This window comes from Vombatus ursinus, unplaced genomic scaffold (genome assembly GCF_900497805.2).
Source record: "Vombatus ursinus unplaced genomic scaffold, bare-nosed wombat genome assembly UNPS02014818.1, whole genome shotgun sequence".
NCBI classification, from domain to species: Eukaryota; Metazoa; Chordata; class Mammalia; order Diprotodontia; family Vombatidae; genus Vombatus; species Vombatus ursinus.
Genome location: NW_020954596.1, coordinates 73,699,027 through 73,720,855, shown reverse-complemented (window position 1 = coordinate 73,720,855; position 21,829 = coordinate 73,699,027). Strand labels below are relative to the sequence as shown.

General features: G+C 37.8%; 1 protein-coding gene across 1 annotated transcript in view; it reads left to right on the top strand.

Moving 5' to 3' along the window:
- TMPRSS11D (transmembrane serine protease 11D) overlaps positions 1-18,891 on the top strand; it is a 41,940-nt gene extending 23,049 nt beyond the window's left edge. The window contains exons 6-10 of the mRNA XM_027836624.1: positions 1,806-1,844; positions 4,239-4,416; positions 8,259-8,518; positions 11,106-11,248; positions 18,730-18,891. Coding sequence (XP_027692425.1) covers positions 1,806-1,844; positions 4,239-4,416; positions 8,259-8,518; positions 11,106-11,248; positions 18,730-18,891 — 782 coding nt within the window. The remainder of the gene's footprint in view (positions 1-1,805; positions 1,845-4,238; positions 4,417-8,258; positions 8,519-11,105; positions 11,249-18,729) is intronic.
- Positions 18,892-21,829: the final 2,938 nt, after the last annotated feature.

Genomic DNA, 21,829 nt, shown 5'->3' with positions numbered 1-21,829 from the left:
TTTTTTTCCGCTTCCCATGAGAGTGCAACAATATCTTGGGATCCATGACCCTGAGTTGGGAATTCGTCATTGTTTTAAGGGAAATTTTCCTAATTCTTAATAGAGGACAGTAGGGAGTTATTAAGCTCATGAATTTACTCAGGCAGATTCAATCCTATACTGACTTTATTTACAGGGGGATAGACACATCCTACAAGTCTTAAGTTTTGCTTTTATGTTTAGCTTTATATTTTCCAGGAACTAGTCTCAGGTACTTCCTATTCTATCCACTTCTAAGATAAGTGTATAAGAAATATCATTGTTTTACCCCACCTCTGGGTTTCATCTGTTCCCTCATCTGTAAAAGGAAGAGGTGGGGCTAGATAGCTTTTGAGGTCCTTTCTAACTCCAGTGATCCATGGTCAACCCCTGTTTGGGATGAAGAATGGCATGATATACAATGCTTCTCTTTCTTAGCTAGAGCTTATATTCTGTTAACTCACAACAACAAATTTTTTAGTTTATCCAAATCCAGCTACCCAGTATGAATCAGGAAAGCAGCCTAGTACAACTCATCCTCCTAGGGATCATTGCATATGGTGGACATAGACCTCGTATTGAGTAAGCATAGGGGCACTAAGCTCAGGCTAGGGACTTCTCAGAGATTCATGAATCATTACTGCCACAAGTGATTTGAATTAACAGATGCTACCTTGTGGGCACTTCTTGCCCTAGTAAACCTGCTACAGGGGCAAGTAACAAAGGAAGGCAGGTCAGGTTGACATCGGGCAGTGTCCTGTGTGTGACTATGAACATCAGTGGATCTCTCAGCTTACCTCAGAGTTCAGAATGCTAAAGCCTATGCTGACTAAGCTGACAGGAGTTACCATTTCAGAGTTAGTGAGATTGGACTGTGGGACTGATGAGTTACACCTGATCCTGTGTATCTTTCAATAAACACCTCTAGACTTACAACTGTAAGCTTTTCTCATATTACTTTCAGCTCCTCACAGCTCATATCCAACACTGATCATCTGGACCAATAGCCTTGTATGTTAAGCTTGCCCAAATCATATTCAAAAAAGGAGGAAGGCAAGAGTTGAGGGAAGCACACATATCTACCCAGGAGTGGAGAAAAGCTAATTCCTGGAAAACAGGAACTGAAGCAGAAAAGCAAAATATCATAGAGCATATGTTACTATTTTATTGTATTTTATTTTATAGTTATTGTAAGATTTGGGCCTTTCAAGCTGATTCACAGGCCAATAATATAATTACTATCTATGACACCTATCCTTACCAGCCAGTGCCTTGTAAATAGAGAGAAAATCCTTAGACTTGTAAATGCATTTCATTTTGGTGTGGAATTCAGCACGTACAAATCAGTTACTTTCCTGAGCTTCCCAAGGTAAGCCCAAGGGTGTCATCTTTACTGAGATGAAGCTTTGGGTACTTCTAAATTGTTTAGTCAGACAGGTAACAGATCTCTCACTAGGGGTCTCTAAGAGGCCCTGAACTGGCCGAAGAAATCTCTTTCTCCTAAGCCCCAAGTGAATCTAAAATTCAAAGGGAATTGAAAATCAATCCACCTATTAGGAACTAGATATGTTTTAGGAAGAAAAATGCCTGCCAACTTGATTTATTTAATCAACTACGTTCTACATATTATTTCCAAACTTGTGAGTCAGTCTATTTGTCACACCCTAACGATAATCATTGGCATGACCCTGCAGATTCTGGTTGAAAAAAAAAAAAGTAAGCAGGACTCTGAAAGAAGTGTCAAAGCCTTGTTTATTTGTTTAACTTCTTTTTTCTTTTTATATCAGCTATTCCTCCTGAGACTGTACAAGATATTTTAATCAGAGGTAAGTCTAAAACAAAAAGCTATTTGCTTGAAGAGATTTAACCAAATATAAAGAATGGAATTTGTATAATTAACAATAAATAGAAAGGGTTTGTCCAATGTACTTTGCAAAGGTCTTCCCACCTGCATTTTGAACTAACTCTCTGACTTTCTATATGGGTGGGCATAAATGATATTTTGATATTTGCTGACACTTTTTTCTATGGTTTCTCTTACTACCCATAATACCTTTTTTTGGTAACTTGTAGCTAATCACAACATATATGATGCTTCAATACTTTAATGACCTGAGGCTTCATCACCATGGGTATACCCTCTCTCCATGTAACTCCTAACCAATTTCCACATTTTAGTAATTAGTCTTCAAGAGATTCTATGGCCCCAACATCATTATATGAAGACCAAGCCTTTAGTGATAAGCCTACTTAGCTATGCTGGTACTCAGTCAACAGACAGCATACCACCAAGCCCATACTAAAAAGAAATCTTTCCAGCTTTAGGCTGGTAAAGTTAGACAGAAGATTACATTCTTCTGGCATAATCTTCAAGACCCAGAGTCACTTTTACAACATAAATGGGGATTTAATACATCAATATTTTGATACTTCAATAAAGATTTTGGGGCAACTAGGTGGTGCAATAGATGGAGCATTGGACTTGAAGTCAGGATGACTTGAGTTCAAATCCTGCCTAAAACATTTTGTAGCCCTCTGATCCTGAGCAAGTAACTTCACCTCTGTCTACTTCAGTTTCCTCATCTATCAAATGAGAATAATAATAGCTCTTACTTTCCAGGGTTGTTGAGGACAAAATGAAATGTTTATAAAGTGATTTGTGAACCTTAAACCTCTCTACAAATGCTAGTGATGACAATGATAATGTTAATGATGATGATGATGATGATGATGATCTTTATTATCTTAGTGTGGTCACTCCCTCTGATGATGCTGATTGCAACCAATTAGTATGTTCTCATCCTATGAGATGCTTTTCTATGTCCTCCCCTAACACCTCTATGGGGAGAGGACAACCAATGTGCTTGGACCTCCCTCCAGATCCTTTGACATTATGAGGGTACCAATGGAATACATGAGCTATCTATAGTTTATCTTTCACTCTTGCCATAGGACTGGCCTACCTCCAGAGAAAGCTAGGTGATGCAGTAGATATGGCACTGGGCCTAGAATCAAGAAGATCTCGGTTCAAATTCAGGCTTAGACACCTATGCTTTTATTTCTAGTGCGTTATAACTCACACTCATCACTGATAGCTGTGTGATCCTGGGCAAGTCATTTAATCTCTGTCTCCCTCAGTTTCTTCAATTGTAAAATAAGGATAATAGCACCTATCTCCCACAGTTGTTATAAGGATAAAATGAGATAACATCTGTACAGCACTTTGCATAGTGCCTGGCACATAGTAGGTTATTAATAATAATGCTTGTTTCCTTCTTTCTGCTCACTCATATATCTTAAAGGACATCTTCAACACTACTTTTATTACACAAGTCTTAATTCATAATGGGCTCCAGGCTACTTATACCTGCCTTACAATTTTCCATTGTGTTATGGATGAACTCCAACTTTAAGTCTTTGGAGCCTGGAATTCCATACTTTGCAACCATGTAGTATCACTAGAAGAACAGTAGTGTTTTGTTTTGTTTAAAATGAGCCTTCATTTCAGCGAGGAATTTGGGGCCAGTGAAAGCACTATGCAATTTCCCCAAAAGTAACAAAGCCTGCTCTGCTCTTTTTATATAATGCTGGTGTTAGTTCATTCTCCAACTACAGTTTCTGTCAATAATGTATACACAGATGGCGAAGCATAGCATAGTCTAGACAATAAGCATTCTCCATCCATTTGGTTTTTCCCTTGTTGGATTTGTTGCTGTTTAGTCATTTCAGTCATGTCTGACTCCTCATGACCCCATTTGGGGTTTTCTTTGCAAATATACTGGAGTGGTTTGCCATTTTCTTCTCTAGCTCATTTTACAGGTGAGGAACTGAGGCAAACAGGGTTAAGTGGCTTACCCAGGGTCATGCAGGTATCTGAAGCCAGATTTGAATTCAGGAAAATGAGTCTTCATGACTTCAGGCCCGGCACTCTTTCTACTGCCCCACTTAGCTGTCCCATTGTGGATAGTTAGAATGAAATCTAAATTAAATTTATGTTAATCCCCAATCTTACTTATTGTCACCTATAATTCAGAGGTTCCCACTGGGAGGCTAGGATAGCTAAATGTTTGACAAGCTCTTAGATATTTCTTTACTTCTGGAGTCACAAGGAGAAGGAACAGATAGAGAGATATAAAGTCCCATAAAGTATCTGTGAAACAGAAATGAATATTACTCTTCCCAGAACATTCCCTGAAGCTAATGACTCCTTTTCCTATCAGAATGTGGGTCCAGTCCTGAACTGATGACATTGTCCTTTGAAAGAATCATAGCAGGAACACAAGCCAGAGCGGGAGATTGGCCTTGGCAAGCAAGCCTTCAGCTAAACAATGTTCACCACTGTGGAGCTATCCTAATTAGCAACACATGGCTCCTGACTGCTGCTCACTGCTTCAGAAGGTAAGTTTATAGCCAATAAGGTGGAAATAAGGCAGCCATGACAATGAACATGTGATTGAGGGTCCCCTATCAGACTGAACATATAGGAACTCAAAATACTGAATGAGAACAGCCTCTTATTCCTCATGCTAGTTTTTCATAGGATTTGAAAGCCAGGAATACACTTGCTGCCAGAAGCTGCTGATCTCTACCAACCTAATGCCTGCCATTGCTTCTGGGAGATTCTAGATTGAGTTGGTTCAGGGCTGTTTCTTGTGGGAAATGAGTTGTGCTATCTCATGACTATGAATACAAGGAAGAGACTATGTTACTGACCACAAAAGTAAAATTAACCTAACATACAATTAAAGATAACAAAGCTCTCTTTTATTGCTGTTCAATTCTAAGACTCACACATAATAGACTTGGGTAATCTAGACCTAGCTAGGTGACCTAGATTTTAAAAGGCAAGTTTTCCACAGAGATAACAATGAGAGAAAGACATAAAGACAGACAGATTGAAAGAGACAGGCAGACAGACATATGGTGGTGGGGCTAGGAATAGTACAAATTTTATGCAATTACAAAAATATAGGTAGATCTAAAGATATTCTGGATTCCACTATATGTCTAGATCAGGCCTGCACAACCTGCAGCCCGCAGATGACTTGCAGCATGCCAAAGGATTTCAGGTGGCCTGTGAAAAATGTAGAGGATGTTTTCCTTCACATTTTTTGTGGGCTGCCTAAAATCCTTGGGCAGCTTGCCGGCGGGTTGTGCAGGCCTGGTCTAGATTATACAGTGCAACAGTGTTCCCAATTCATTGATTTGATATTGAATTTATACTAACCAGATATACCTAAATGTATGCTTCTGATTTGTGTCAGTGCCCTCCAGTGCTAAGTCCAAAATACAAGAAATAAATAGGCAAGATCCCGTCAACCTAGTATTCCACTAGAAAGGAGCAAAAGCAGAAATTACTCCTGCTAATTTCATTTATCCCTGTGAATCTAGAATTCAAAGCTGAAAATGCCCTATTAGTGCAGGCTTTTAGCACTTTCACGTTTTCCATCAATGGTAAGGGAACTTCAATTTAAGATGCTCCTATTTGATTAAGATGCCTGAGTTTTTTAAACTCAGATTTTTAAACTCAATTTTTAATTGTAATCTCCATAGAAACAACCACATTAAATAAGCATGCTGTGTCATCAAGTACCAAATCACATAGGATTCTATTTTTGAAATTTTGGAATCTTCTCTGAATCCTGCCTTCTATTCACCTCCCCACCCCTGGAGCTAGTAGAACATCTCCTTATAAACTTTGTTGTTGGTCAATCATTCAGTCATGGCTGACTCTTCGTGACCCCATGAACCATAACACACTAGGCCCTTCTATCCTCTGCTATCTCTCAAAGTCTGTCCAAATTCATGCTTGTTGTTTCTATGACGCTATCTATCCATCTCATTCTCACCTATTCCCCTTGCGGGGAATGCCTTTAATTTTTCCAACATCAGGGTCTTTTCCAATGAGTCCCATCTCATTTTTTAAGCTTCAGCTTCAGAATTTGACCTTCCTATGAACAGCCTGAATTAATTTCTTCAAGTATTTACTGATTTGATCTCCTTGATGTCCAAGGGACTCTCAAAAGTCTTCTCTAGCACCACAATTTAAAAGCATCAATTCTTCAGTGCTCAGCTTTTCTTATAGTCCAACTCTCACAACCATACATTGCTACTGGAAAAACCATAGCTTTGACTATATAGATCTTTGTTGGCAAAGTGATGTCTCTGCTTTTTAGTATGCTGTCCAGAATTGCCATATCTTCCTTTCCAAGTAGGAAATGTCTTTTAATTTCATGGCTGCAGTCACCATCTACAGTGATCTTTGAGCCCAAGAATATAAAATCTGACACTGATTGCATTTCTGCTCCCTCTGTTTGCCAGGAAGTGATGAGACTAGTTGCCAAGACCTTAGTTTAGTTTAGTTTTGTTTTGTTTTGTTTTATGTTAAGCTTGAAGCCAGCTTTTACACTCTCTTCTTTCACTCTCATTAAAACACTTCTTAATTCCTCTTCACTTTCTGCCATCAGAGTGGTATCATCTGCATATCTAAGATTATTGGCATTTCTCCTGGCAACTTTAATTCTGGCTTTTGATTCATCTAGCCTGGCATCTCAGAAGATGTACTCTGCATACAAGTTAAATAAATAAGGTGACAATATACAGCTTTGTTGTATTTCTTTTCCAATTTTAAACCAATCAGTTGTTCCATGTTGCTTCTTGGCCTATACACAGATTCCTCAGAAGACAAGCAAAATAATCTAGTACTCCCATCTCTTTAAGGACTTGCCATATTTTGTTATTATCCACACAGTGAAAAGCTTTAGTGCAGCCAATGAAACAGAAGTAGATTTTTTTTCTGGAATTCCCTTGCTTTCCCCATAATCCAGTGGATGATGGCAATTTGGTCTCTAGTTCCTCTGACTCTTTGAAAACCAGCCTGCTCTTCTGGTAATTCTTGGTTCATATAATGTTGAAGCCCAGCTTGCAGAATTTTAACATAAGCTTACTGGTATGTGAAATGAGCACAATTTTTCGGTAATCTGAACATTTCTTGGTATTGCCCTTCTTTAGGATTGGGACATAAACTGATCTTTTCCAATCCAGTGGCCACTGTCGAGTTTTGCTGGCATAATGAGTGAAGCACTTTAATAGCATCATCTTTTAAGATTTTAAATAGTCCAGCTGGAAGGAATTCCATCATCTCCACTAGCCTTACTGTTAGCAACACTTTCTAAGGCCCATTGGATTTCATTCTCTAAGATACCTAGCTCTAGATCTGTAATCACAGAGTTGTGGTTTTTGGCAATGTTAAGATCTTTCTTGTATAGTTCTTTTGTGTACTCTTGCCTCCTCTTCTTAATCTCTTCTGCTGCTCCCTACCATTTTTGTCTTTTATCATGCCCATTAGAAGGGGGAGTCCCTTCACCTGGGAGTTTCCTATCCCCAGAAAAATCACAGATCCAGTTTCTATCCCTTACCAAACAATACTTAAGAGACAGCATGCCATAGTGCAAGGATTCTTTACCTGATATCCATAGATATAGATAGATTTCAAAGTATATGTGAATTTGTGTAGGGGGAAAATACATCTTTATTTCAATGCAATTGATCTCTTTCATAATTCTATAGATTTTAGTTTATGATTTAAAAAACATAATTTTGACAAGGGATCCATAGGTTTCACCCCCTTCTGAAATGTCCATGAGGTAAATTTAACTCTTGGCTTAGAAGTCAGAACAATGGATTTGGAGTCAGGAAGACCTTAGACGTGCCTTAACTGTGTGACCCTGGGTAGGTCACAACCTCTCTAAGCCTAAATTTACTCATCTGTAAAATAGAGATGATAACATCACCAACTTTAAAAGACTGTTGTGAAGCTAAAATAAGATAACATATGTAAAACCATTTGCAAATCTTAAACTCACTACATAAATGTGAGTTACTTGGCTACCTCACATTAGAGTTCACTATGATTTTAGTTAGAAATTATAACATAACTCCAAAAATTCTCAGGATCATCACTAGCTCCAAACATTTCTTCTAAAGTCATTGACTTGAGCTTTCCTTGGTAAGCAATTCTCTTTAGGAAGGAATTCCTTATAACCTATCTAGTTCTACTAAATGATTGTGAAATACATAACATGCAGTTTAAAGGTATTGGGAAATAGGTTTTAGTTACAAGAGAAAAAAAACAAGCTCAGAAATCTGAAGCACTAGTGAGAGACATGCCTACAAACTCCATATTTTATGTTTTTGATCCAAGAATATTTTAACTGCATACATGTCCATCTTTTTTCTAGAGTCCGTGACCCACGCCAATGGAGTGTTACCTTTGGATATCTCCTAAGTTCTCCAGAAAGAAGAGCAAATGTGATGAGGATTATAATACATCCTAATTATATATCAGAAACTCATGAAAATGACATTGCACTTGTAGAGCTAAATAGTGGAGTCACCTTTAACAAAAACATCCATAGAATCTGTCTCCCACAGGCCAATCAGAACATCCCTGTAGGAGCCAGTGTTTATGTAACAGGATGGGGATCACTTCAACCTGGTGGTGAGTGTCTCAGGACAAACTTGCCTCAATTTCATTTACATTTAAGGCCCATAGGGATATGGAAGAAGGTATTAAAGGAAGCGGTATGGCACATTGGAAAGAGCACTAGATTTAGAGCCAAAAAAAAACTTTTTTTTTTCCAGATTCTAGCTTAGTTTTGGGCAAACCACCTTACCTCATTGGGCGTCCCTTTTCTCATATGGAAAAGCAGGGCTTTGGAGTAAGTGACCTCTAAAGTCTTTTCTATCCCTGAGTCCTCTGTCCCTATAATGATTTGAAGACCAAATTCTCAAGCCCGGAATTCTCAGAAACCTATGTCTGTCATAAATATGACAGTCTATAGTAATAAATAAGACTCACATAGTCCCATCTCATTTGATCCTTACAACAACCATATGAGGTAGGTACTAAAAGCATTAATAACCTCATTTCAAAGAGAACTAGGAAACTATGGCTGTGAGGGGTTAAGTAACTTAGTCATGGTCACACGGCCAATAAATTTCAGAGGTAGAATTCAAACTCAAGTGTCTCCTGACTCCAACTCCAACACTCATTCCATTATACTATGCAACCAGCCCTTGTTTCTTTAGCCCTGGGTTCTACTTGGAGGACAAAGTAATGGCCCTAGAAGCTATCAACAGTTCTGAGGTATAAGCAAAAGAGAAAGACTAAAGAAAAAAAAAAGAAAGGGAGACAAGAGTAAAGGTTAAGATATCTCACAGTTTTGTGGATCTAAAGCTAAAAGGGACCTTAGAGATCATCCAGTCCAACATTCTCATTTTATAGATAAAGAAACTGAGGCCCAGAGAAGTTATATAACTAATTTAATACCACATAGGATTCTTTCCACCACATCAACCTCCTCATATTATGGCAGCTAGGAGGTATGGGAGCCGTGGGCCTGGAGTCAAGAAGACCTAAGTTTAAATTCAGTCTCAGGTACTTCCTAGCCATATGAGCTCTATTTGCCTCAGTTTCTTCATCTGTAAAATTGAGATAACAGCACCTACCTCATAGGGTTATTGTGAGGATCAAATGAGATAATAATTGTAAAGCACTTAGCATATTATTATTATTTTAAAATCCTCTACAGAATAATATTACATATCAGTTATTCTCTAAGTGTTCCATATACGTACATTCTGCCTTAGAGGCAGAAAGCAATTCTTTTGCTAATTTTTGTGTTTCCTAAAACTGATTATAGAACTAAGCAAATAGCACCCCTAACATGCCTATTGAACTAATTAATTAATGAAATAAGTGAGGCTAAGGCAAAGAGTCAAAGAAGAGAGAAAGCTAAAATAAAGGTAGATATTAGGAGCTAAGAATCACCTAGTTTAAACGTAAATAGGAAACTTCCCTTGAAAATCTCCCATGTTGGAGAACCTACTACTTCTGAAGGCAGTCTCTGATACTTGATACCTCAAAACAGCTGTAGTTGTCAGGAAATGTTTCATTACATGAGTGGAAATCTGCCCCACTGCCACTTCCGTTTTTCCAAGCTCTGTCCTCTGCACACACATGCACACATGTATGTATGTGTGCACATATGTATTATGTATGCATTGTGTCTATGTGCATTGTGTAGTATAGCATCCACCTAAGTAGACATTGATAATCTATTTTAAAAAAGCAAATTCACTGCCTTTTCCAAAAGACATTGGATTGTAAAGCTCTGGCAAAACCACAAAATTCTCAATGGGGACAGAGTTCTTTTGTCTTTGTTTTTCTATCCTTATTGCCTCGAACAGTGCCTTGAACATTTTAAGTGATATAAATGTTTGTCAAAATGAATCAAATTGAATCTCGATAAAGGGGTTGTTGTTGTTTTTCAGTCTTTTAGTCATGTTCGACTCTTTGTGACCCCATTTGGAGTTTTCTTGGCAAAGATACTGGCACGGTTTGCCATTTCCTGCTCTAGTTCATTTTACAGATGATGAACTGAGGTAAACAGAGTTAAGTGACTTGCCCAGGGTCACACAGTTAATAAGTGTCTGAGGCTGGATTTGAACTCAGGAAGATGAGTCTATCCACTGTGCCACTTAGCTGCAAAGGGAATACTACTATAAAATGTCTCAGAGAGTTCTTTGGTGGGAAAAAAAAAGCATCTTCAATCAGACCCACATACATCCTTAGTCTTTTTAGAAGTATTAAAAGTCATTGTTTTATATGCATTCTGTATAAATGAATTGAATACAAGAATCTTGACACATCTGAAATGTCCTCCCTAACAAATATTTTATAAATACTGTGTATGTATTATATATATTTTTAGAAATAATATCACATATTCAAGTTCCACTGAATGTTTGTTGTTGTGGTGGTGGTGGTGGTGGTGGTAGTAGTAATAGTAGTAGTAGTAGTAGATCTCCTGAAACCAATATCTTCTATCCTATGCTGTTGCAGTTGAGAGACTGTGGGAGCATCTTTTTCAATGCCTTCCCTGTGATACTACGCAGAAAAGGATTCTCAATAGAGACTGGGAAAATGGCATTATTCTTTAAATCATATTTGTGATTGTAGGGAATCCAATTTGTAAATTCCAAGTTCTCACTATTTTTCTCTTCCTCTCCATTGTAATCTACAGGTAGAGGTGTAAATGTTCTTCGGCAAGGTGCAGTCCAAATCATAAGCAATGATGACTGTAATGCACCAGAGGAATATAATGGACTTGTCACCCCTGGCATGATATGTGCTGGAAGACCTGGAGGTGGCACTGATGCTTGTCAGGTAGGTCCTGAGTTGCAAAATTGTGCATGTGTGGCACAGTATTAATGGTACAAATAAATTGCCCTGAAGTTATTCCTGCCCTCTCAGAATTTATAAGAGAGAGAGAGAGAGCTGTTTTTACAAGTTTCTTCTACTACTCAGTAGTTAGGTCATAGAAAAAATAAGAAGTTGAGATAGTATCAGAGTAATTGTGAAATAGGTAAGGCTGGTATTAATTATCTTGTCCTTGATCTTTTAAAAATGGATGAATTTTAGAGTAATTAATAATAGTTTAATTTTAAAATGGATGTGTATCTTACTAAGTATAATTATTTGAATGACACAGACTTCCACAAAAGTCAGAGTGATAAGATATGCAAACTCTCTCCCAATCTCCAGATGTATATGTCCAACTATCTATTAGATATTTCAAACTAGACATCCAATACATAGGTATTCCAGATGCCATATGTCCAAAGAGAGCTTATTATCTTTTCCCCAAAACCCATGTCTCCTCTCAACTTTCCTATTTCAGATGCCCATATTGGTCACCTTGCTGTTATCTTTGATTCCTCGCTCACTTTTGGCCCATGTGCCCAATCAGTTGTCAAGTCTTGTGGTTTCTACTTCCACAACGTTTCTGTCCCCCTTTCTCTGCTCACACACTCATCACTCCAGGTCATGTCCACATCACCTCTCATTTGGACTATTTCAATAGCCTCCTAATTGGTCTCCCAGCCTCAAGTCTCTTCCCTCTGCAGTCCATCCTACACATTTTTCTCAAGTGCAAGATTGACCACATCACCCTCCTACTCAATAAACTCTAAAGAAGAAAAAAGATAGAAAGTTGCAGAGGGAATTAAACATATGGGACTATGTAACAGACATTGGGGGAACCCAGAATGTTTCTGGAGAAAGCAGCTTCTTGTGCTGCAAGGAATGATGATGTGATTACACATGAGACACCAAGGAAAAGTTCATCCAATAATGGACATTAGAGTCAGAGAAAAGTAGTTGTGGTTGGTGACTCTTTTGAGACATATTATAAACTCCATTAAACTGTGAGCTCCTTGAGAGCAGGGACTGTTTGGTTTTTATCCTTTCTTTGTTTCCCAGCACTTAGCACAGAGCCTGGTATGTAGTAGGCACTTGATAAATGCTAGTTGACTGACTAAGACAGCTATTTGTCAACCTGTCATAAACAACAGACTGATTAGTTGTCATCCTAGGATATGTAACTGGAATGTTTTCAAGCTTTTCTGAGAACTATCAAAACTGATGAACGCTAACGTTTTCTTGGGAGTCACAGAACGCATTTCTAAGGTTTATGAAATCTAGGGTTGGGGAATGGAAGACTTTGAGGGTTTAAGTGGTGATTTGATCATTATTGTCAGTTGAAGGTAGAAGATTCAGCACAGGGAGGAAGGCATTCTCATGCCTGAGAATGAGATTCAAATTTCTGGACCATTACTTAAATTATAAGAATGATGGGCTCTTGGCAAAGGATGTTGTGCATCTAACAAAGATTGGTAGATACATTTTCTTGGAGTATAATAAATCTAATCAAGAGGATTTTAAACTGAAAATGGAAGATAAGGGAGAAAATTGACCACATATATCTGACAAGCTTGGTACCACAGAGGGAAGCAGGGACAATATTGTAAAAAGAATAGTAAAAGGAAAGACCAATAAATTACAATAAATTTTATCTAGGGAAAGGAAAAGTTATAAAACCCAAGGCTTCAAATGTCTTAATACTATTACTAAAATTATAATGATAATGAGAAGGAAGAGGAGGAGGAGGAAGAGGAAAAGAAGGAGGAAGAGGAAGATTAGGAGGAAGAAAAGAAAGAGGAGTAGAAGAGGAGAAGGAGGAGGAGGACAAGGACAAGGAGGAAGAGGAAGAAGCAGGAGGAGGCAGAGAAGAGGGAAGAAGAGATGGAAAAGGAGAAGGAGAAGGAGGAGAAGAAGAAAAAGAAAATATCCATAAAGATATTTAAGGTTTGCAAAGGACTTTAAATATGTTAATCCTGACAATAAGTACTATTATCTCTATTTTACAGATAGGAAACTGAAGCTGAGAGAAGTTAAGCAATTTGCCCAGGGTTACATAGCTGGGAAATGTCTGAGACAGCATTCCAACTCAGGTCTTCCTATCTCCAACTCCAGCACTTTACCCTCTGAGCCACCTAGCTGCATCTAGCAGTTATTTGTAAAGAATCTGTAATAAACCAGGTTAGCTAAAGGTCCTAAGGCAGAGTAGCATGTTTGATGTGAAATGTGTCCCTGAGACATCATGGGATAGGATTCATGAGTGGAAACTGGCACTAGAAAAATTGACATTATTCAAAAAGGAATACAATAAAAGGAGCAGCAAGGACAGTTAAACCAACCTTTTTTGGCCTCTGTTAGAAATCCTCAATAGACACTGCACAGGCACAATGAGCTGGGCCTAGAACTGAACAAGAAGGAAGGAAACAAGCATTTAGCAAAGGCTACTATGTTCCAGGCACTGTGCTAAAGACTTCATAAATATCTCATTTGATCCTTAAAACAACGTTGTTGTTATCCTCATTTTATAGTTGAAGAAGTTGAGACAGACAGAGGTTAAGTGACTTGCCCATGTCACACAGCTAGTAAGTGTCTGAGGGGAGATTTGAACTCAGATCTCTGACTCCAAGTCTCATATGTTATCCACTGAGCCACTAGCTGCCTCTAGACAGAATAGGGGGAGAAAAGCAGGCTGAATTACCTTAAGCACAACAAAGTTCTTTTAATAACCACAATGTTTTCCATAAAACAAAGGTTTACCTTTACTTTTTTCAAAATAGCATTCCTTCAGGGTAGAGGCAACATAGAATCATGGACAGAGAACCAGTTTTGAAGTAAAAAAACCAGGGTTCATCTCTCACCGCTGACATAGGCTGACTGTATAAACCTGGCCAACTTCTCTGTACTTTAGGAAACTATAAGACTAAATTGCAGGACAGTTGCAGATCTACAATGGTAGAGTTTTCTCACTAAGAGTTCTCCACACTGGTGAAATGACAAGTCTAGACCAAAAAAACAATTCTTCTAGTAATGATTATATGGCTACAAGTCCTGGAATATTACTGTCACCAAAGAATTAAAACTGAGAATGACCCAAAGGACAGTATAGAGACCCTTGGTGGGTATAAGCAGGCTAAAAACACATTAACAACCAAGAATTATGCATGGGAGGTGATATAAAAAATGTCACCAGACATGTATGACTGAAAAAGGAGATGGCCTAGGCATGTGGTAAGAGCAAAGGATAGCCTGCACTGGTACCTCTGTAATGGCAAGAAAACGTGAGGAAGGGCCCAAGCACATTGAATGGACCTCCTGTGGAGTATTTACAGGAGAACATAAACAGAGTAATAGGAGTTGGGTAGATAGGAATAGAGTGCAATTTGCACCATCAGAAGATAAACCTGCATCAATGAAATCACAGAGTTCTAGGGTACTGGAAGGTCTACCAGAACTTGTACTTCACTGCTACAGCATTCAAGAACCGTGGATCATCCCCATACCCTGAAAAGGCAGTAACGACATACTTTTATTAGACATACTACCTTTAATACTAAAAAATGACCAAACTAAATTTAGAATTATTTGAACATTTTTGATTATTATTAGACTCATAGCTTCTTAAGTTTTTGAGTCAGTAAGGACCTCTGCCCTACCCCCCCCCAAAAAAAGAAGATGGTGGGTTTGTTTTCTCAATTATAGTTTCACTTAAATTGCTGGTAAAATTCTAGAACTTATTAGTAAGGAGAATACTTAGAAAATGAAGCATTGATGACTAAAAACCAGCAAGGCTTCATCATGAACAAGTCATGCCAGACTAACCTCCCTTCCATTTCTGGCAGGGCACTTAGGCTGGGAGGTCAGAGGAACACCGTAGACATAATACACTTAGATTTCAGCAAAGCACTGAACAAAGTTTCTTAGGCTATGCTTTTGGATAAGAAAGAGATATGTACTAGTTAATAATAATTAGAATTAGAATTAGTGAAATGATCAAACCCAAATAGTCATTAGATCAAATAGACCCAAACAGATCAAACCCAAGTAGTCATTAATGGATTGTGTCAATTTGTTCTGGGTTTTGTTGTTTGTTTGTTGGGGGGGGGAGCAGGTTAAGAGTATAACCTGGTTTAATTCATATCAAATGTAGTCTAAAAAATAGGACAAGTACCTCTGTAGAAAATATATAGATACAGAATCAAGCAGGCCAGGGACAGGGACTGCTATTTTAACTAGGTGATATCCAGGAATAGGGACGAGAACAGTTTGAGCCCTTCCCCATCCCCACTCCCCTATAAGGAACTCCTATTCCTTCCTTCCTTATAAGCAGCCCTGGTCTCTGTGACTGGTCTCAGTGACCACGTGAGCCTCCATCCTTGATACTAAAGAGCCCTAAAACAGAGACAGAGACTACCCTCAAGTCCCAGGACCAAATGAAGAACAATAAACCATTGAACATAAAACCACCACTGGCAAACACAAGTGACTGAAAGAAGGGTGTAAAGCAGTGGTAGGATTTTCCACTTCCTGTCTCCTGTAAGAAAGAAGAAATTGTATAATAGCTAGAGGGTGGGGAAAAGAAGATCTGTCCCAACTACAACAAAATTATATATATACAGGATCTGTGTTACATGTGCGTGACCCGGCTGTACGTCTACAGATCCATCTTTGTGTGTCTGCTCATAACCAATAATCCACTGGGTCCTTCCCAGTAGGAGGGGAGGAGTAACAGAAATGGCCAGGCCAGAGCCAGGATATCTCTCTCTAGTCACAGTTCGAGTCTGAGCTTGGCCAGGTGGGACAGGGGAATGAAAGAGAAGAGATTAGATGGCTCTGGCTTCAGAAGCCTTTGTATACAGGGGAATATGTTCAGGCGTCTGTGTATAAATTTATTCTGTCTGTCTAGGTGGGTGGGTGATGGATAAGTGGCACAGGGAGGGTTACCACCTGGTTGGGGCCAACTCTCCTCACAGTATATTGCAGAAGCACTGTAAGGGTGTCCATGCAGATGAGACATTTGTATTGATCCCTATGGGACCAGCTGTAGCTCCACCTTGCATGGGAGGCTTTAGAGACTCAAATGTGGAGTCTTTTGTGATCTTTTCAATGTTGCTGCCCTAGCACATCTTCTGCACTGCCAGTGGCCCATACAGTAAGCTGGTGTTATCCAAATATTGTGTTTGTACCTCTGTTCAGGACATGACCCTCTCACCCCGACTATTCCTTTCTTTGTCTTCTTATATGAGATATCTGCTTTTGGGTACTGGGGATTCCCATAGATAAGAATTGTAAGGCCCTTAAAGTTATATAAATGCTAGTTATTATTATTATCAGAACAGGAGTCATTAACCTGAGATCCATGGACAGATTTCAGGGGATCTTTGAACTTAGATTGGGGGGATATATATATATATATATAATATATATATATACACATATATACACACATATATATATATACTTTATTTTGGTATAATGGGTATTCTTCATAATCCTCTATTTTATTTTATGCATTTATTCATTTATTTTATGCATATTTTATGCATTCTGAGAAGGGGTCCAGAGGCTTCACCAGTCTACCAAGGGAGTCTGTCCATGACAAGAAAGAAAAAAAGAAAGAAAGAAAGAAAGAACTTTTTATAATTATGATTAGGGAAAATTATTAATCAAGCAAGAAATAAAAGTGATACAAGATAAAGCATAATTTATATTATATAAAATGAAAAGGCTATTATACAAACAAAATTAATGTATCCAGAGAAATTGCAAGTCATAATACTAAGTAATACATAAAATACTTTAAAATTTGCAATGCATTTAATATATATTTTCTCTTTTGATAACATTATGTACTCTGTGGTAAACCAACAACTCTGTATGTATCCTTGCTCCCATGCCCTTTTGTTTTTTTCCAATTGATTGCCCTATCCCACCTGTCCACTCTAATCTTCTGTCTCTTCATACCTACTGGCTGCTTCCCTACTATCTGTAAACAAGCCCAAGTATCCTCCATCCTTTTAAAAAAAAAAAGCCTCGCTAGCTATTGCTTTAGTTAGCTATTATTCTATATCTCTACTCCCTATCTCAGTTAAACCCCTTGAAAAAGGCATTTATACTTGGTGCCTCTACTTCTTCTCACTCTTTTAAATAATTTGCATCTGGTTTCTGATCTCATCATTCAGCTGAGATTATCAGGTAGCTGGAATTATATGAAAGAACTTCACTATACTTCATAAATCACAGGCAGCAAATTTGCACACCACAAATACAAATATCAAAATAGTCTTGAGAATTCAACAAACAAATTGTACTACAACTTACACATCATTAAAGATTGAAGTATTGCCCACAACTACTTGGACACATTGAAAAAAATTTAAGAATATTTTTAATGTATATTGCTATACCAACTACTCAGTCATCAAACTATAAAAAAAGCTTTTAAAATAGAGAGACTTAGCAAAAGAGATTATACCATGTTGGAACCAGTCAGGGTATGTGTCATCCCTGTTGTCCTGTCTGCTATAGTAAAGCTTTTAAAACAGAGAGACTTAGTAGAAGAGATTATACCACGTTGGGATAGGTCAAGAGGTGTGTCATTCCTGTTGTCCTGTCTGCCATTGGAGTGATCCCAAAGATGTTTTCTGTGAATCTACAGCTGATGGACTTAAATGCCAGTACTCATATTCAGTAACAAAAAGCTGACATTTATTCACCTGCACAATAGTCTTCACAATATTAAATTAAAAGGAGTAATAGAATAGTAATATCTTCATACTATTTTTCTCTGAATTACATTTTAAAAAGATAGGAATAAGATGATGATGATGATGATGATGATGATGATGATGATGAAGCAATAAGCATTTACTAAGTTACTTAGTATATGTGAGGTATTATGGTCAAAATTGGAGAAACAAAGAGAAAGCAAAAACACTTCCTAATCTTGAAGAGCTTTGATCCTAATGAAGGAAACATGAACCCAAAGAGGATTGACAGAAGGTACATATAGAATAAATACAAGGCAACCTGGGTGGGATGGGGTGGGGAAGGTTACTTCTTGGTAACCCCAGGCTTCTGGCAGAAGATAGTGTATGAGCTGGGTCTTGAAAGAAGCCAGTGATCCTATGATGATAAAAATAAATGAAATAATAAAATAAAACAAGAGAATTATATTATATAACCTCTAAAGTCCTATCTAACTATGAGACTTGTAGTAGAGAAATCAACATTTCTAGACTCTTCATTACATGGTAAGTGTCAACAATGACAACATAAGACTATCTAAATCATACTACAACATAAAATCCTATACCTGCTCTATGATTCATTTTTCTAATGATAGCCCATCCTCTGCTAGTACTGAAACAAATAACATAAACACATGCAGAGTTCCTTGCGATTTAGAGTAAAATCATAATACTTAATCACAAATGTTGGTTTTCTTTCAGGGAGATTCTGGTGGACCATTAGCGATGGCTGACTCAAGGCAGATCTGGTCAGTTTGGGGAATAGTGAGCTGGGGATATGAATGTGGCCTGCCAGATAAACCTGGAGTCTATACTTATGTGCCCTTCTATCGTGACTGGATAACTCAACAAACTGGAATCTAGTACAATAAGCTGGTCTCTACTGTAAATGTTGCATGCAAGGTGTACCTGTCTGAAACGCCAAGCCTTTTTCCCATTCAGTTTTGGTCACTACTTAACATGGTGCTTTCATGAATTCCTCAACAATTTTTACAAAATAGCTCTTCATTAAGACACTCCTTATAATAATTCCTTTCTTCTTAGAGGACAGATTATTTTTAACCTAGAAGATCTTTCTAATGCTGTTTTGCAGAACTTGAAATTCTTTTGCCTGCTTTTTAAACTGATTGGACTGCATTGTCATTGAAGGCCCCCTTTCCATTTTCCACTTAGCCAAGGAGATTTGGCAGTTCTTTCTTTCTCTAAAGGATAAGCCCTGCAATGCTGCGAAAAGTATACTAGAGGAACTTAATTTAAATCCAAGCTCTGCCACCTGCTACCTGTGTGGCCTTGAGCAAGTCACAACCACTTGGAGCTTTGGCATTTGTAACATGAGGAGATTGTACTAAAGGTCCTTTCAGTTCTAAATCTCAGGCTCTGTAACTACAACTTTACAGTTTTCCGTTGCCCAAATCTAAAGCCTTTCTTTATTCAATATTCGTTATTCAAATGTCTGACCTTTACACTATTCCTTTCTTTCCTGTTTACAGAACATAATAGTAAATAGAAATTTGTTTCTGGAATTTACCAAATGGTACTTACAAAGTAGTAATCCGGGTAATTGAATACACTCATTTTTACAATGTTTTATACTGTAACAACCAAAGCAAGGAAAGGAGTTTTAGTGACTAGAAAAGTAATTTGATGTCTATTTTGGCATAATCAGGTACTCTTCCACTGCTATCATTGTATCTTTCATTTTTCCCATCTGTCAAGTGTAAATAAAAAATATAGGGCATTTATCTGCCTTACAAGAATTGAATGAAAGGCAGTAAAGCCCTAATTAATCCAAGTGCTTAAAAAATGGGTGCTCTGGTTAATTAGTTTACTTTTCAGCCTTTATGAGCATTGTTTAAACTTTCTTTGGGGATTTTATAGTGCCTCTGAGGAATAATTAAGGCAATTATTGTCTTTGTATAGTTCTGTGGATATAAAATGTTTAAATTATGAATATTTGAGAGTCCTGGTTAATCAAGGCTTTATTGTATATATAAAGTGCTTTGAATTCCTAAAATGAAATGTGTCTCTCTCTTCAGCTCCCGTCTGATCACCAACTACCTATTGGACATTGTGAATTAAATGTTCAATAAGCATCTCAAACTCAACACGTCCAAAACAGAAATCATTAGCTTTCCCCTCAAAATCCAACGTCTTCCAAATTTCCAGATTTCTGTCAAAGACACACACAATCCTTCGTGTCACAAAGTTTCATAACTGCAGTCATCCTCTACTCACTCTTACTGACTGTACATATCCAATCAGTTGTCAAAGTCTTGTCAATCTGACCTCCAATCTTTTTTCCATCCATTTCATTCTCTTCACTTACATGGCCACCACCTGAGGTCCTGATCATCTCTTGTGTGGACTGTTGCAATTCTCTCTTAATTGGTGTCCTTGTTTCAAATCTCTCCTTCAAATCTGTCTTCCATATATCTGCCAAAGTGATATATTCCTTAAAGCATAGATCTGGCTATGCCACTTCCCTACTCAATAAACAAAAACAGCTTCCTAAGGTCTCCCAAGGACCAAATATAAACTACATTGTCTGACTTTTAAAGCTCTTTTCAATCTGACTCCAACTTACTTTTTCAGCCCTATTAAACATTCCTGCCCTTCATTCACTCTGTAGTCCCACCAAACTGGACTTCTTGCTATTATATCTCCCATATCATACATGACATTCTATCTCCCATATCCCTCTGCTTACACAGGTTGTTCTTCAATCCTACAATGCTCTCCTTTCTCATCTCCACAACCTAGAACCCCTTGCTTCCTTCAAATCTCAGTTCATATGCCACCCCCTGAATGAACACTTTCCTGATCCCTCCCTACCCTCAGCTATTCATGGCAATCTACAAATTTACATCATATTTATTTGGTATATACTTATATTAATCAATCAGTACACATTTATTAAGTTCCTACTACATTCCAGGAACTGTTATAAGCATTGGGGATATACAAAGAGGCAAAAGACAGTCCTTGCCCTTAAGGAGTTGTTGTGTCCCCTCAAAGAATACAATTTCTTTGAAGGCAGGGCCAGTTTTATTTTTGTCCTTGTATTTCCAGAACCTAGCATAATGCCTGGCATATAGTAGGAGCATGAAAAATATTTGTTGATTGATTGATCAAATCATTCTCCACCACTGTAGTACAGTACTATTCTAATTTGTTAATATTCTAACATTTAGAATCACAGAATTTTATAGTAGATATTTATTAAATATTTATTGAATAAATGTTGAAATACAGGAATGCATTGAAGCATCAAAGTGCAGGATGTACCAAGTCTTAAGCCAGTTTTAAGCTTTAATGTATTATGATCTAACATAAAACTATTCAATTCTGTTCAATACAACAATAAACATTTAGTAAGTGCCTACAGTGCACAAAGGCACCATACTGGGCAATGGGGATTAAAAGACAAAAATGAAACCGTCCCTGACCTCACTGTGCAGATGTTTTATTCTTATATAAATCTTATATAAGCCTTTATGGGAGTAAAGGATGACATTTTGGTTCAATTTTTGTTGTCTACTCTGAGCAAGGCTAGCTATGTCTTAATTCCTGCCTTCAAGAAGATTAAAGAGAAAAGAGGTGGGTGTGTGTATGGGGGTGGGGTGGGTGTGTGGGTGTGTGAGTGTGTGGGTGTGGGTGTGTGGTATGCACACATGCACACATGCACATGCTCACCCACTTGCATGTGGCAGTGGGAGATAAAATAAGATATTTACATAACTGAATTTTCAAGTTTCAGAATCACAGTAGGTAACTCCTCAAGTGAGATCAGAAAGCACTGTTA